The following is a 17,315-nucleotide window of genomic DNA, read 5'->3' on the forward strand; positions in this document are numbered from 1 at the left end:
TTTGAATTTATTTTTGTCTGGGTCAGAACTTAAAAAGGTTAAAATAAATGCCAGAGCGCTGAATATAGCTTAATTATGTAATCTCAAAAGAGATGAAATTTCAAAGGGCCTTTTATTTGCTTTATGGGCAATTTTTAGATCTTTATGAAATAAAATATTGAAATAGTTTGTAAAAAGAGTGTTTATACATTCTTTTTCAGTATTCCCCTTCTTATAAAAAGATTTGGTTAATTAATATGTAGTAAAAAACTCTTATAAAATCAGACTATTCAGAAAGAGAATAAATTACATACCACTATCACTTTTTGGTGATACAGTTCATTCAAATATTAATTATTAACTCTTTCCCATGTAGTAAGTCTTCTCCAAGGAGTTGTTCTTTCATTAGTCTTTTTCTTTAATAAATCTCAGTTCTGGGAGTTGGATGTGTTTCTTATTTGAGCCTTATACAAAATTAAAACAGATCCCTAAAACTGGCATTTCTTTATGCAACTTTATTAATATTTTAATAAGAAAGTAAAGAATGACTTAACTGTTGGCTTACTCATTTGTTTTGCCAAGCGAGAAATGCAGGAGGCAAAACTGCGCATATCCTACTCTAGCCAAGTAACATTTACTATATTGAGGGAGGATAACACTGAAAGATAAAAAGCTTAAAATAGTAGCAGTTAGCATGGATCAGTCACTGAATGCGCATGCCTTTTTATATATGTGCTTTTACACCTGTGTGTCTCTTTCCCTTTTAGGTAACAGGTATAGTAGGCAGAGCGGATGTACTAGCCTGCTTACTCTTTCTGTTGGCTTTTCTCTCCTATAATAGGTATGGATCCTTGCTATCGGTTGTGATAATATCATGAGATACTCTAGTCTGAGGAGGAGAGAAAGGGGAAACCTGTCAGTTTTCGGTTGTTGTTGGCAGAGGTACTTCCCCCAGCGCTGCTGCATGGAAGTGCCCTGGTCCCTGCTCTCAGCTGTGGTGCCAAATAAGTGATGCTTATGAGAACAAATAAACGTAAAAAGAGAAGTCAACATTTAAGGTCCCTTCCTCCATTGACATTACAGCAGACCATACACTAGAGGAGGGCTTGCAGAGCTACAAATAATAAAGAAACGTTTTTAGCTGAAGACAAATTGTACGTAGAGTGAAGAACAAACCGAATCATAGAATCACTAAGGTTGGAAAAGACCTTTAAGATCATCAAGTCCAACCGTCAACCCAACACCACCATGCCCTCTAAACCATGTCCTGAAGTGCCACGTCCACATGTTTTTTGAACACTTCCAGTGATGGTGACTCCACCACCTCCCTGGGCAGCCTGTTCCGATGTTTGACCACTCTCTCAGTAAAGAAATTTTTCCTAATATCTAGTCAAAAAAGCAGACACATGCCTGCCTTTGAAATACATGCTGTGACTGTGGGACTCTGAAATACCTGGTCTGGGAGAGTTAAGGATTGCGTCTAGGCCGTTTAGTCATCCTTTTCAGATAAAAACTTGGCACCGTTTGCTGGTCTGTGTCCTAAAACTGTGACTGAACAAGTATAGGTAAATAAATAGCTTTACTCAGATGGTGTTTCTGCCCCTTTTGCATTGTTATTTTATTTAGGAATAGCACTGTGGTGTCATGGCCGTGTAGAAAAACTGCTTATATCCCTCTTGGGCTGTCTGTTACAAATCTGCAATGCTGTTTTCATCGGAAGGTTTCAAAGGTGTAAAACTGGTAGTGTCCCCGCAGGAATCGTCTTGTTTAATTTTGATTCTTTCTTACCTTCTTCCCTTTCATGCAGGCTTGCTGCCCAGTCTGTTAATGATTAGGACACATCTTTGAGGAGTGTGTGGGTGGGATGGAGGAATTTTTGCTCGCATAGTGCATTTTGTCACATAAGGAGAATTAAGTATGTGTGTTCTAGATGACGGAAAGCAGGTGTTTTTCTGCCCTTTCTGTCTTTGTACTTACTCTGCCTTCCTCTGACTGTTTCAAGTCCACTTTATCTTTCTGCTTGCCTTTTTTCCCCTTCTCTGCTCAAATCCTTGGTGCACCTCTCGATATTTGTGTTTTCCCTTCCTGCCCTGTGTCTAAAACTTTCCTCATTTGTCAACGAACAGTGTAGACTGTTCATGTCACTTATTACCAGCATCTTAAGAAATTAAGGAAAAGTGTCTGAGTATTTCTGTGAAATAGTAGTAAACATGAAAATAACAGAGAAGTTAAAATATTTTATGTCAAATCTATTTTTCAGGAGTGTGGATCAGCTTTATGTTGGGGAACATTTCCCTCCCACTGCCTCCCCATTCTTTTTGCTGCTTAGTTTATTCCTTGGGACATGTGCAATGCTGGTGAAAGAAACTGGAGTCACTGTGTTTGGTGTGTGCTTGGTTTATGACTTCTTTTCCCTCTCCTGCAATGGACTCAAACTGTAAGTAACTTGCTATGCTTGCTGTGCTTTTCAAATGTTCCCACCTGTGTGTGCAAAATACTTATTATTATATACAGCACCGTGGGAGATGGACTTGCCCTGCTGAATTAGATGGGTCACATTTGACAAATTTGGAGAACACCAAGGTTTCATTCTGTTTTTTTTTTTCCTGTTGTTACTCTATTGCTGCCTGATAACTCTTGCTGGGTAGATAGACCAGATGTGAAGAACTGTTCTCTAAAATGCTCACTTGACTCTGTCAAGACTAACATGGGAGTGGGAGCTCTGACTGAAGCATCAACGTCTTAAAATTTCTCTGGCTTAACTCTTTCCATTCGCAACATCTACTTGATTATTCAGTCACAACGTCATGATTGTAGAAATACCATGTGATGTTTAGTAGTAAAATCAGGTTTGATCTTTTCTGTCCTGACAGAATGGAAAAAGAGGGAAAACACCCAGCTAATTCTGGAATGATTGAAATAATTAGCAGCTCTCAGCAGACACTGGAGAAAAATCAAATACTTTGAAGTTTGTATCCCTCACCCATTTAGTGTCACAAATAACTGTGCTATTCTGTATCTCCATTGAAAGTCAGAAGTCTTCTGTTTGATAGAGGCTGTTTTTTATCCACTTCTTTCCCAAACCATACTTGCTGCAGATGTATTGACGAGTGAACGCAAGAGCTTACTGCTACTGAGAATGGGAGGTCTCGCTCCTGCCGTTGCTCCTCATGTTCCCAGCCCTGCATGAGCTAGTGTATCTAGGTTATAAAAAAGGACACTGAATTCCTGGTTCTGCAGTAGTGAATTAAATCAGCTCCCAGAAGAGTTTGGGGAGTGCCAGAGCTGGCACAATGCGAGAGCAGCAAATGCAGGGAGGAGAAGCTTTCTCTTTTTCCTCTTTCAGGAACATCCTGGCTTCCCTCCCGTTTCAGCCCTTCCTCTAGGTCCTAATGCGGGATGGCCCACGTTTCAAGCCTACCTTCCCTCCCTCCAGCCCCTCTGGCAGCAATAGCAATCAGAGGGCAGGTACGATGGATTGGCAGAGGATTTCTCCTATTTTGACCTGATCAAGTAATTCATAGCGGTGTAACTGGTGGGCAAGTAGGCGGCGAGGTGTTTCCTGGGGGCTGACAGCTGGCACGCTTGTTAACACTTGTATGTACAGTCTGCCAGGCGGGTTCCAAGAGCTGCCTGGCTAAAGGTGACAGAAATGTTAATTAATTGGGGGAAATCTGTGCTCTCCTTCCCCCTCCCCTCAACCTCCCCCTTCCCGTAGGTTCACATTCCAGTGGTCTCTTCGGGTTATTTCTTTGCTTCAGTGGCATCCAGTTGCCCAGATGTGGCAGTTCTTTAGCTTGCAGGGATGAAACTCTGTAGTCCAGATGTGCTGCGTTTTCATATTTGCTCTGGTTGCATGCATTGTGCACTTTTCTGTCTGTTCGTAGTGCTCAGGATTTTATGACTGTATTTGACTTTTTAGGGGGCAGCAGAAAACCAGCAGCCTTCTACAGGCTGCTGAAACTCATCTCCTCCCGCTCCTTCCTCCAACCTGTACAGGTTTGTTTTCTGTTTAAATGAGGCAGAGCACCAATTATTTTCTGCAGAAAAAAATTAGGAATGGCACCATATTCTTCCTCACAGTGCTTCCCATCTTACCAGAGGTCCAGAGAACAGCTTGATACAGGAGTGCTCATCTTCTGTTGTTGTTGGGTCTCTAGATCTAGTTAGGAACTAATAAATCTGGTCTTCCCAGCATGCAAAGACTTTGTATTTTGGATTAAATAAAATGTTGTCGGTTGTAGTTAGATACCATTTTGTGCTGTTTTCATAATGTTCAGCCTTTTGATAAGTAAAAGTGAAAAATAAAAATGCTTAAATCCTTTTCTTTCCCCTTTCCCCTCTTTTTTCCCTTTTCTCTGCATGCCTAATCAGGAGAAATGGGGTGATCCACCAGAGATCTGCCCGGCAGCCCGTGGCTTCTCCCTCTGCCACACTGCAGGTCGCTCCGGCTGGCCGGGAGAACGGGAAGCATCGCTTTGCTCACCGGGGCACTTGGGGCTCCTGCCGCCCGGCATCACCCGTGGAGCCACGGAGCGCTGGCCTTTCTGTGCCAAGCAAAGCCATGTGGGCCATCCAGAGGTACTGCTGGCTACCTGTCGCTCCGTTGTGGTTTAATTTGTAGCTGATCCTACCGTAAAATGTCAAGTCATTCGCCTTGTTTTAGCAATTTTTATCCTGAAATGTGCTGTAATTTTTCTTATGCTGCTGGAGAGGGAAGAGAGGAGAAGGTGGAAGGAGGGTTAAGGGAAGAAAGAGGAGGGAATCAAAAAGTGCATTTCTTCTGCTTTGGGAAGAGGAGAATAGCTGAGGACTGTCCATGTCCTGAGACTTTCTATTCTAATATGATATTGGTAGGCAATGCTCTCCTTCCCAGCTTCTCCATGGAGAAAGCCAAAACTGTAATACTAGTTTGAATGTGAAGAGGGGGAATATGTGCATGCCTACAATAACGCCTGAAATGAGGCGAGTGCGGTGTGAGCACGTATTATGTGATATTGCTATATACCTATATATACACATGTTCATAGGTGTAACTTCTGCACATGGATATACATACATGTAGACGTGTGTGTATGCAAATTTTTTTAATCTCTATGAAAGTAGAGGTGATGCCCACTTCTGCTTTATGCCTAAGAACGTGCATCTAACAGTGGGAGCCAGGCTCAGGCAGTAACAGAAGGATTTTCACCGGTTGGGTCCAGCAGTTCTCAGCGTGTTCATTGTGCACCTCACTGGGGGAGGAAGGGCTCTCCCATAACTCAGGACCACGCTCCTCCGGCACGGGACCAGCTCTTGGTGCCCTTATTCCTGTGGGACAGCATTGAGTTAGTAAGAGTGTTTAAGGGGGTGTGACTCAGCAGCTGCCCCACAGGTCTGTGCCAGAGTGTGGGTTTTTTTTCTTTCAACCTTGACCTTTGTACAGTCTCCTTGGTAGCCCTTGCCCAGCCTGCCCTTTGTTGCTGACTCTCGGTTTTAACTACAAAACACTCACAGTGTGATTTAGTTTGGAGACCTGTAATGATGAATTGCTCTGTGCTACCTATTCCTTGGAGAAAGTGTTTTGTTCCTTAAATAGAACAGGAATTACCTGCTGCAGTTCTCTGATCATTTAATGGTGTGCACCTGAATGGACCCCATGCAGCAGTCCGGGAACCTGGGAAAGGGAGTGTTTTATTCCCACATTTAATCAGTTTAGTAGCAGCTGTTTGTTTGCTGTTCTGTTTTTGGTTTTGTTTTTTTTTTTTTTTTAATAATCTTCTTGCTGCATCAGTATTGATGGCATATAGGTGTCAAATGAGATCTGTAGCTTCTCGGATCAGAGTCTGTTTCCTACTAAACCTGTATATTAAATGGTTCAACCCACTTGAGAGCTTCTGCCCTGCAGGTGTTTTGTCTGATTGGCCCGACTTGGGGATGGTTGAGTTTTTGGTTTTGTTTTTGACAAGGAAGGGAGTGGATTTGGTCGTGTTGCCTCTGTGTGGGAACCCATGACCCAAAAATGGTAGGGGTCAAGGCTTTTTAGAGGCAGTAAATGCCAGCTGCTCTGGCATGGAGACTCTTCTGGCAGTTTGGAACAGCTTCTAAAATAGTTTGTTTGAGTTTATTTCCTCTTTTGTGTTCTCAAATGAGTAGAACAATTAGAAAGTGTGAGTGAACCCAGTTCCTTCTGATATGCCAGGCCAGAACAGGCTGTCCAAAAGCCTCGTTTAACATCTTGCCTCTAAAGTTCAGGTCCTGGTGAGCACCTGAGCATGACACTGGTGCGGCTGCTGTTACTGGCCTTTGCTCTCTCCATGTTTCTTTCAACACTTTTCTTCTCTTTGATACTTGTATTTGTTTGCATTTTCCCTGGTGGATATTGTGGTGGAGGGTGTCAATATAAAAAATGCCTGCTGTCTTGCTCTATCTTCTTGTTCCTTGCTTGTCTTACCCCTATTTCTTTCTTTCCTCCTCGTGCTCCTTTCCCCTCTCCTTTGCTTTGTACTTATTCCAGACCCCTCCCTCTGCCCCTGCTTTTTGGAACGTCCCTTTCTTACACCAAGGGAAAAGCCTCTAGTTTTTCAGCCTTGAGGAGAGGCTGCAGAAGTTGTGTTGGAGAGACCGTGCGTGTGGGATGGCTTCAGAGGTAGCTCATCCACGCTGCCAACTGGCATTAGCTTTTCGGCATCTGCCTCCAAGCGTTGTAAAGCATTTCTGCACATGGCAAGTCAAGCTCTGCATGTACATAGCTGCTTTCTTTTTTAAAAGGGGCTCTCATGGTGTAAGCTGCTCAGCTTCTCTTTAAGTGGCTGGCTGCATGCAACGCACTTGCAACAACCTGTTGTGTGACGGCTCACTGTGGGATGCCCCAAGTAGAGCTGGCGTGGTCCCCGTGGCGGGGAGGGAAGCCTGCTGCTGCACCGCTGTGGGAGTCGTGCCTGAGAGCCTTGGGAGAAAGCCTGGGAGGGTTAATGGGTGCTGCTTTGAAAGAAACTTCTCTAAAACACTGTTGGCAGCCTTCTTTAAGAGTTTTTTTGCCCCTTGCTCTTAATTCCAGTTTCTGATGAAGGCTGGATAAAGCCTGGTAACTTTTTCTTGCATGGAATGACAGCCTCGTAGAGCCTGGGCAATTTGACCAGTGTCTGCTTGTCTAATATGAATGTTTGCTAGTCACTGTAAAAAATAAATGTGCTGCTACAGCATTTGTAGTTTCAAGAGATCTTCTCAATTCTCAACCACGTGGAGTGTGCTTGCAGTAGTGTGGAACTGCAAGATTAAATGTATTGCGGCTCAGTGACTCTCAAAATGATGTCACGTCACATGGAGGTCTGTGGACCACTACCTGATTGTATGACTGCAGTCGTCTTCTTACTTTCATGTGCTGCCTTCTCTCACAGGACAGATTAAAATAGTTGAAATACTTTCTGTACACAGTCTTCCTCTAGTGCTATTGGCATATTATATGATATGAAGTAGGAAGCACTCAAGGCAACTGCTCTGTTAAAATACAATCCATCTTTAAAAAAAAAAAAAGCAAATCCTTGCTATAACTGAAAAAAGATAGAAGGAAAAAAAATTGAAGTTGCTTTCAAATATACAAAATTAAATACTCAATTTCTCCTCTGTAATAGATGCTTCTCTGACTTGTGTAGGTCTCTTCCATGGCAAAATAGAGGGGCAAAGATTTTAAATATTGCAAAAACTCCAGAGTGGAGAGCAAATTTGGCACAGTGAGTTAGCTTCAGGTACCTTATCTAGTGCACCACGTTGCTAGTTGTACACTGCTTAACCTATACTTTAAGTATTTATAACATAATCACTTAAGTTTCTATTTAATAATAATTTATTATGTATCTTGCTGCTAGAGCTAACTGAAAAATGCAGGAAAATGTAATGAAGGAGTTAAGGGAATCAGTCTAATTAGCACTAACTGAACCTAGTTATTTAAGTTCTTGGTGCAGAGAGATTTCTGTTCTTTATTGTCACTTGCTTTTATTTTCAGCTATCCGGTGAATGTGTGGGTTGCAGTCCTGGGTGCCTTCAGGAGTAAGGAATGAGTTAGTCTGTATGAAATTGTAGATTTTATCACCATGATTTATTGCAGTTTTGGGGGATGCTGGCATATACTACTGAAATGAGGTAACTAGGATCTCTTATGTGCTTGATCCAGGTCCCTGAGTTTTAAGACCTGAAAGAGGCTTGTGACCGTATGTGCCCTCCCATATGACACAAATGGAGAAGGGCAGACAGGAACTTTCACTTCAGGCTTGTACTTCTATTTGGGATAAGGCCAGAGCTTCAGTGCTTTCACTGTGATGGTGCAGTATGCATATACGTGTCCTATTAAAAAGCAATATCCATGCCAACACCTCATTGCTCACCGCAGCAATACTCTGTTAGATCTATGAGTATGTTTAACAAGGATCATATATGTAAAACAAGTTATCACAGTCCCTGGTGCAAGTTCTGTTCATAGTTATTGTCACTCATTCTCTTTTTTCTTGATTTGTTGAACTCACTGAAAACAGATTTAATTTTTGGACTTTTTTTTTTAATTCCAAGGCTGCATGTAGTTGTAGTCATGCCATGTCATATGTGCCTCACACTCAGCATTGCTAAATGCTGTCCAGCCCATGGACACTCTCATACCACCTAATCACCCTGATGGTTTTGAGCTTTGTAAATGAGCCTGTGGTGGCCCACAGTCTTTTCAAGCTTCTTGAAAAACAAGACTCCTCAACAGCTTGCATACTTTTGAAACTGAAATCTCTGTTTCTCTTTAGTGACCTACAACCTGATTTTATTGCATCTGCTGTAAGTGATTTAGCTGGTGGGACTCTTTGCTTAGAATGGACAATAGATGGGTGTTTAATACTGCCATTTTCCATGTACATGAACTGTTGCATTAGTGTTCTGTGTTTGGTGGTTTGTGGGCTTTTTCCCTTTTTTTGTTAATTTTTTGCTAAGTGACAGAATGAGAGAAGAAGCAGGTGTACTTGGAGTTGTGCCCAACAGCATCACTTTAAATTTCTGTGTATGTGCAAAAGGGAGTGAGGGAGCTTGCTACTCGTTAGCACTGTGGGATCCACGCACAAAACCTCATTGATCCAAAATTCAATGAAAACCTTAAGGCTATAGGAGGGATAAATGTGATCTGATGACTAAACCAGCAGCAATGTTGTTTCCTTTTGCAGTAGCAGGGGAAAGAAAATGGAAACGCTCTGCAGAACGTGGTGCATTCCAGGGATGGTTGCTCTGGCCCTAAGATTGATGTACTATGAGGAAAAGTATGTTGGGGTCATAACATATCTTCCCTGAGTCTCTCCGCAGCATGCGCCATCAGTGTTTGAGCTGAAACAGATGCTGTTCTCCAACGTGAGAAGGACATGTCCAACTCCAACATGTCCTCCAAGAGCAGAGGGAGAAGGGGAGAAAAAGCATCAGCACTCATAACTTGTGACTACGTAGCGATTGCTTGGTGTTGATTTGGCTTTTCCTCACCTGGGTGCTTCTATTTCTAATTCTTGTGTAGCAATGATTTTTTTTTTTTTTTTAACTAATTTGACAATATAGCACATTTCTACTGTAACGTGAAACTCCTGTTCCAAAAGCAGAAGTCTCAGCTGCACTTCTAATGCTTCCCCTTGCCACACAGGGTAATGCTGCTTCCTAGATTCATAACCGATATAGGCAGAATAGTGTGGCTGGTTTCCCAGATTTCATGTGTGCAAACTTTACCTTTTCTTGAATTTGTTAGAGGGAGTTTTATAGGAAATGTAGCTCAGAGTATGAAACTGCAGCTCAGAATATGATACTGCCTGGGTTATAGAATCACAGAATCACAGAATCACTAGGTTGGAAAGGACCTTTAAGATCATCAAGTCCAACCATTAATCCAGAACCACCATGTCCCCTAAACCATGTCCTGAAGTCCAAGGAAGACACTTTCTGTTAGATTTGGTACAACTTTCTTAAGCTTGAGTGAGTTGCTCTCAGTTGCACTCACACACCCTGAAGGTCAGTGGTGGTTGCATTCATACACAAAGCACAGCAGTAAGAAACACTGCATGCTGCTGTGAAAACACTAAGGTAGCTATTATTAATGTGTTATTTTGGTCAGAGGCAAGCATACAACAAAAGCAAAACCCGGATACTTGTTGCTGGCCTAAAAGGTCCTTGCCGTCCAACGGCAAAATAGCGAGGAAGGGATATAGGGCTTTGCAAACACCACAGTAATAGTTAGTGGAAAATTTCCAGGACAGTGACCTGGTTTGGGATTTAGCCTGTGGAGAAAAAGGTCTGGGAGTCTAACAGTCAAAATGATTTTCTTCTCTAGGAAAGCAAAATGAGCAACCTGGAGCATTAAGCAATGGAGCTGGCTTAGGGCTTTCCCTTCCTTCTTCTCTCACTGATGATCTCCTGGGGGTTGTGAGGTTTTGAAAATAAAGGAGCAAGCTCCTAGTCTGCAATGCTCTGAGCAAAGGTTGGTGCTGGATTGCCTCCGTGTGAAAGGAGAGAAAAGGAAATGCTGAATTGTTGCTGGCTGTAGACTGATTTATTTTTTGGGGGGAGGGAGTTGATGTTTGAAATTGAACTGAGAATACGACAACAAAATTTCACTCCTAAAGACAAGTAGGACCCCAGGTCCCAAGGCCTAGGAAGTCCCAGTGTGTGCTGAAAGATGGCAGATTAGATAAGTGTCATTCTTATCCTGGTAACTGTGGGATGCTTCTTCTATGGTGTTGCAAGTTTTTTTTAATTGTAGCAGGTTTGCTAAGGCTGTGCCATTTTTGCTATTTAGTAAGCTACGAATTCTTCCCATTCTTGCTATTTAGTAAGTTATGAATGAAGTTTGGCGCCCTTCAGGGAGGTGTATTGCAGAGGTGGATTTGGCCTGTGGTTTACTCTTCTCTGAACTCAGTTCTTTAGACCATTTTTCCATTGTGAGTCTGAGCAATAGCTCTAGCTACTGCTGTGTTTGTGTCCTGTCTTTTTAGGAAATGTTCGCTAGCAATAATAAATGAATCTTCTCCTTCCCCTGCAGTGTTGATATTTATTGTCATGCTCAGATGGTACCTGAGGCCACCAGAAGACGCTGCTAGAGTCTAGAAACATGTGAGATGGGTGCCCCTATGCTTAAAGCCTTGGATTCAGCCAAGGATTTACGCGCTCTGGCCTGTGGCTGTCTTCCAGAAAACCCTTGTGTAATCTTGGGAAAATAATTACATCCCCCTGTTCCCATGGCGTGTGCTGGAAGATGAGGCACAGTAATGTATGCTTCCTTTCCGCCTCCATTTGTGCGATGGGGTGGTTGTTTTATGACTCCCCCCAAAAAAGCCAAGGACTGTCTCTCTTATGCATGCTGGTGGCATCACATGTCTTAATCCGAAATCTGCAAGTGCTTTTTCAATACAAGTAACTGAACTCATTGCTTGCTAGCAAAGTTTATTTAAAACCAGCAGTGTTTTGGTGTGCTGATGACTAATGTTGCATGCACACAAAAAAAGACATGTTTAGACATCATTAGGCTGCAAAAATATGCACTCACCAGGTAAGAAAGACTTGATTTAATTTTGGCCCTCTTGTGTGTTTATATTATGACAGTTTTTAATTGCACTATCACATACCATTTTTTCTGCACGATCCCTGCTCTATTTATTGCCCAGAATGGATGATGCTCATTTAATGAGCAACTATTCAATATTTTTTCTTCCTTCTCCAGAGTATGGCCCCATGCCCTATTTACTTCATGTTACAGTCCTGCTCTGAGACAGACCAACAACTTCTTGATAATTTCTCTGTACAAACTACCAAGTTCTGGTATTTCCGTGCAGTTTGTTGCTTCAGTTTGTAATCTTTTAAAGTACTTTTGGCATAGTTTCTGGATGTGTAATTTCCTTGCGTTGCAAGACAAGTGAATAGCCAGAAACTTTGCAGTAGGGAGCCACATGGGTGCGAACAGTTGGATTGAAACCTTTGGATCCAACCTCATTGAGATCTGCCGCTTGAGCAAGCAGACTGTCTGGTGGCAGCAATAGATTGTGCGCTGTAGGAGTCAGTATTAAGAGGCAGGGGACTTTTTCCCCTTAGACATTTGCTGACAGAGCGGGCACAGTGACATTATGTTCCTTTCCAGACTCAGAGAGGAATAAACCCCGGCATGTGCAGCTTCTTCTGGCAGCCCCTTCCTTCCTCTTTCCCCAGTTTGTTGTCCTGCGTTGTCTACTCCAGCCTGCCTTCTCTTCCCTTTCTTGCTTCTCCTAAGTCGTTTAATTGCTTCCAACCTTTGCCCCTCGGGCTTTGCCTTTTGGATCCTGTTGCTTTCCTCAAAAGCTGCTGTGATAAACCTCCAAACCTCCTCTCCCAGAGCCCCTCCTTATACTCCTAGCCCTAAAGTCCTCCTTGCCCAGCGAGTTCAAGGGCCCCCACCTATGTCCTTGTACTGCATCCCCCATGTGCTCCCCACTCCTCCTGTCTTCCAGGTTCAGTCTCCTGCTGTGGGAGCTTTGCCCAGCCAAGGGGCATGGTCCCTCCAAGGTTTTCCAGCTATCGGCACTCACTGTCTCTTTTCTTATCTCTTCCTCTGCATGGGTTTCTGCTCCATGGGCTGCAAAGCCCAGTTTCTTTTTGACTTCTTTTCTCCAGCTTTAGGGGTTTGGCACTCCTTCACCCTGTACCTAACTCAGGAGTTTTTCCCTGTGCTCGCCGCCTGGGTTTGAGGAGGAGGGAGCATTGGAGAGCCAGGCAAAAGCCGGGAGCCTGCTCGGCTCTGGTGCTTGGTGTGGTGCAGAGCCACAGTTGCTTGCACTCTTGGCTTATTCGTGTATGGAAAAGCAGGCACTCGTGCACACACTTGTTTGAATAGAAGAGGCTTGGTTTTAAATTTGACTTCCTTTACTGGATTGTTTTAGCTGCTATTCTGGATAGTGTTTTTTGTCTTGCAGTACAGAAACGCACCTCTCCCTCTTTTTAAATCCTTCCAAGGAAGCAGAAAGTGAATAATATCCCCTGGACTATTAATATGTGACAGTATCAAGAAGCCCTGTTTATTTCAGTAAGCAGCAAATAAACTTAAGTAGTTTAGCTTCATGTACATTAAATGTCGGAAAAAAGGAACAAGACTGAGTCTGATGTTATTTTTCTTAGCTGATGATGACTTAACATGTTTTAGTTATTTTTTTTTTAGGGAAGATTTTTTAGTCCTTTAAAGATCCTTTAGACTTTCATTTAGTCCATGAAAACCCATTTTTCTGAATTCATAAGTGGAAACTGTGCCTGCGACAAAGAACCACACTGCGCAAAACAGAATCAGGAGGAAAAGTTAATGCCTGGGTTTTTTTTCCCATCTTCTGAAAGATGCTAATCACTTATTCATGTGCAGAAGAAGTGGTGGTTTTTTTCTCTGATTAATGGGAGTTGTGTTTAAGCCCTGCAGTTGTAGTCACTTCAGTGGATGTCGGCCTCTTCTGTTCCCTGTATTACTAATTGGAAATCCCCAATTTGTAGGTGCAGTCTGTGTGTCCCAGAGCTGACTCACAGGAGACTCTGTTCATTCCCTTTACTTCATAGGACTGCCTTTCTATTCAGAGTTCACGGCAGTCTCATTAAACCAGCATTTGAAATTGCAGCATGCCTGTGTTTGTTGGCTTTCTCTGAAAACCCTGTAAACCAGTGTCAAGGAATTAACAGTGGCTGAGAAACAGAAAAACCTTAATGGCTTGCCTGGTCATTTTCCGTGCAGTAAATCTGGGTTAGTTTGACACAGAATGGTATTTCAGTCACCCAGGAAATACAAAACCAAACCACAACACCTGAAGATAGATGATACCCAGATTATTGCAGGTATTTCCCCGGAGCTAGTATAATTAAACAGCTTCTCTCTTACATTTTTGACTTCCAGGCACATTTTTGGACATCTAGTGGAAACTTTTAGGCTGGTTCTCAGGAGTGAAGGATTCTGCTGTAACTACCTACCTCATTAAGGACTGATGCTTTCTGAGCTGGTCCATGTCTGCTGTGTGAACCTGGTAATTGCAGCGTGTATTGAGTGAAGGACAGCAGACTCTCAGGACTAAGTTATGTGGCTTTAGGTTTTCACAGGCTTATACAAGCAATCCTCTGCTCAAAACCATGGTGTCCTACCAGTCTCGTCAAATATGACTTGAGGGGGATGGTTCCAGTTGTGTGGTGAGTGTTAATTTGGTTTTTTTCATGTGAAGTAGCTGTTGAGATTTAATATTTGGTTTAAAAAGACAAAATCTGTTAGCATGTCTAATGCTTCTCCTAATCTGCCTGTATGCTTTCCAAGATGAATAGATCCTTCCCTGACTAGAAACTTAATCTTCAACTTAACCTACAGAAGACGAGTAGTAAATCCACTTTCACATTTCTAATTCAGTTTTCCCAATATTATTTTCCAACTAGTGCATTGAAAACCTTAATCCTCTACTTGGCTTGGAAATGCTGGAACGCATGTTTCTCTTTGAAATGCAGATTTTTTGTTGCTATTCTTTTAAGCAATTTCCAGAATATGAATGTCCAAGAAGCTACAGCACAGAAGAGACTCATGTAAATGCATTCCACATTCCCAAACATCTGTGCTGAAATTCGGATACTGGCCGAAGTGAGCCTTGAAAGACGACATTTGCACTTGGGCTGTTAGAATGCTGCTATCGAGTGTTTGCTTTCCAGGTCTGACAGGTCTCGCAGCACCTGGCGATGCTCTGTTTTGCCTTATGAATTCTTATTACCTGCCACAACTGATCACAGAGCGGCTTAAATGAAAATCTTCCACTGAAATATGTTGTGGTCTTTGTGTTTGGTTTTTTTTTTTTAACCTCTTTTCTTAAAATTAGATTTGGTTGTCTTAAAGTATCACTCTTTTGCCATGTGGATGATGCAGTTGTTCCCTCTCTTTAAATCTTTGCTTGGCAGTGTGTTTGCCATAGGTCCTCTGTTCAGGCTGGGGACTGAAAGTGTGCTCAGATCTCTCCTTTTGTGACCTATGAATCCCCTGTTTTTGGAAAACAGCCGTGGAGTAAGGAATTATTAAGCCAACGATTTGTACTTTGAAACTAACTATGGTTGTACTTTGGTTGTACTAATACAAAAACTATGGAATAAAATAGAGTTTCTTTTAATCTGTGAAAAATGCCAACAATCCTGCTGGGTGTTCATTTTAGAAGAATCTTCTCTGTTTTCCCTGGAGACAAGGACTTTCTAGATTGTTCAAAATAAAATTCAGGGTAAGAGTAATTACCAGTCAGGGGTAGAAGGGAGAGGGAACATTGCCTTTATTTCCCTCCCATAAAATGCAGTTTTATCTGATCATACAACACCGTTACATGTATCATTCTTGCAAGACCATTTTAGGAATTTTTGCAGAGACAAAGCTGCTGTAAAATGATGTCCTTGGGTTCTCTTGCAATATTTTGATGTTTCTTGATTTAATTGCATTTACTGTGATCGTTGCCTAATCTCATGTCGGCAGCTTGTATTGCTGCTGCGCCTGTCAGTTATCTGTAAATGTTTGAAGCAGACATGTTTCTTTTGTGCTTTGGTAGTAAGCTCAAATAATTTGTTGTTCTTCTCCCTCTTCCCCCCCATTTTCTCCAGTGATAATTATTTCATGTCTTTATTTCAGGAGATGAATAGCTTAGAGTACAAATGTTTTTGGTACAAGCATCAGGAATTTTCATCTTTAGAAAGCTGTCACCTGGTCTGTGATCTAAATTGCTGCTAAAGCCCGTCCTTCTAATCTATCCATTACAGCTCAGCATTCCTTTGCTGATCTTGGCTGACGTACTGTGAATTCACTATCGTGACCCTGCTTATGATCCTGAATGGTATCTCCATCATGGAATTACTCAATATGGAAAACCAAATTCCTTCATTCATTGCCCATGTAAACTTTTGGAGATGATGGATATCTTTCCACCCAGAAGATACTTGTTCATGCATTTGGTCTAGTGCTATGCATGAATATGAATATAGGATTTTTTGTATGATATTTCTTGAGGGGAAAAAAAGAACTCCTTTTACTTTATATTAGGATTTGTCTATGGAACTCAGTCTATTCAACATAATAGAAGAACATTGTGGGAACACTATATCAAACCAGCAGTCCATCTAGCTCTAATATCTGTTTTCTGACTGTGGTCATTACTAGATGCTCACAGAGAAGAAAAGAAGGGGAACAGGGACAGTACAGGGTTATCTTTCCGCACTGTGCATGCTGAATGCGTGCCAGTCAGTGATTTAGAGTCTATGGATCTGGATGCTTTATCTGGAACACTGTGTTTAAGACTCTCCATGGACCTGTCCTCTGTGGGGTTGCCTAATTCCCTTTTTAGAACCCTTCTCTCCTCTGACTTTGAGGACATCTCGTCGCAATGAGTTCTGTAATTTAATTACACACCGTACGAAGAAACCTTTCTCTTTGCTTGAAAACTGCTAATTTCATTGGGAGCCCTTTGACTCTGTGTGATAAGAAGCAGAAAGTAATTTCTCTGGTTCACTTCCCCAAGCCCTTCATAATTTTATAGTATCTTTATATGTACTCCCTTTGCAGGTGGACAGCCCTGTTCTGTTGAGTATCTCCTCATGCAAAAGCCATTCTGTGTGTCTGATGAGCCTTATTACCCTTTCCTGTACTTCTTTGATCTCTATTAGATCCTTTGACAATTGCACAGAAGAAGGCGAGATCTTGGAATAGCATGCCCTACTCCAGATGCAGGGGCACCTTGGATTTTTATTCAGTGTATTACTGCTTGTTTCTGTTCGTTTCCTTCTAAATGTGCTGGATGCTTAAGCCATTCATAAGCTGCATTCTCAGTGCTGATTTATGGCACCACAGTTTTTTCCTTTATTATTTATTCTTTCATTCTGACTGCAGTCTGTGTAGGTAATTGAGATATACAGTAAAAACCTGAATGGAGAATCTGAATATCTTTTATTATCGTGTTTTGAATTCCGTGCACTGGCTTTGACCGAAGAGCATCCTGCGACTGCCTAGCCTGTTCCCCATTACAGGGGAAAGGCTGGAGCAAGATGCTGAACTAAGCTAAGATGGGCCTGGCTGATTTTTGGGGCCAGAAATGACACCATCAAACTCTGTAGCTGCTGTATCTGGGTCTTAGTTACCTAGATATGGGTTTACAATATATCTTCCCTTTCTTAACTGCTGTTTGGGGATGAGTAATGACTGAAAGTAACCTGGCTTGGGCAAAGCTTGTGGGCTTCCTCAGATACCCACTCATGAGACCGAGTCTTTCTCATTGATTTTTCTCAGTCTCAGCAGTTTTCTCCTCTGCAGTGTAGTTACAGTGCAAAGGGGCTGCAGCCGCTATCTCAGC

The 17,315-nt window shown here is 42.3% G+C and overlaps 1 protein-coding gene across 1 annotated transcript in view; it reads left to right on the forward strand.

Annotated features, from left to right (window-relative positions):
- The window catches only part of TMTC1 (transmembrane O-mannosyltransferase targeting cadherins 1), a gene marked incomplete at both ends in the record, with an annotated part of 144,531 nt that overhangs the window by 13,616 nt on the left and 113,600 nt on the right, over positions 1-17,315 (forward strand). Inside the window, 3 exons of the mRNA XM_082012675.1 lie at positions 747-820; positions 2,240-2,416; positions 4,354-4,560. Coding sequence (XP_081868801.1) covers positions 747-820; positions 2,240-2,416; positions 4,354-4,560 — 458 coding nt within the window. The remainder of the gene's footprint in view (positions 1-746; positions 821-2,239; positions 2,417-4,353; positions 4,561-17,315) is intronic.

This window comes from Phaethon aethereus, assembly GCF_964289735.1.
Source record: "Phaethon aethereus genome assembly, chromosome: 1".
NCBI lineage: Eukaryota > Metazoa > Chordata > Aves > Phaethontiformes > Phaethontidae > Phaethon > Phaethon aethereus.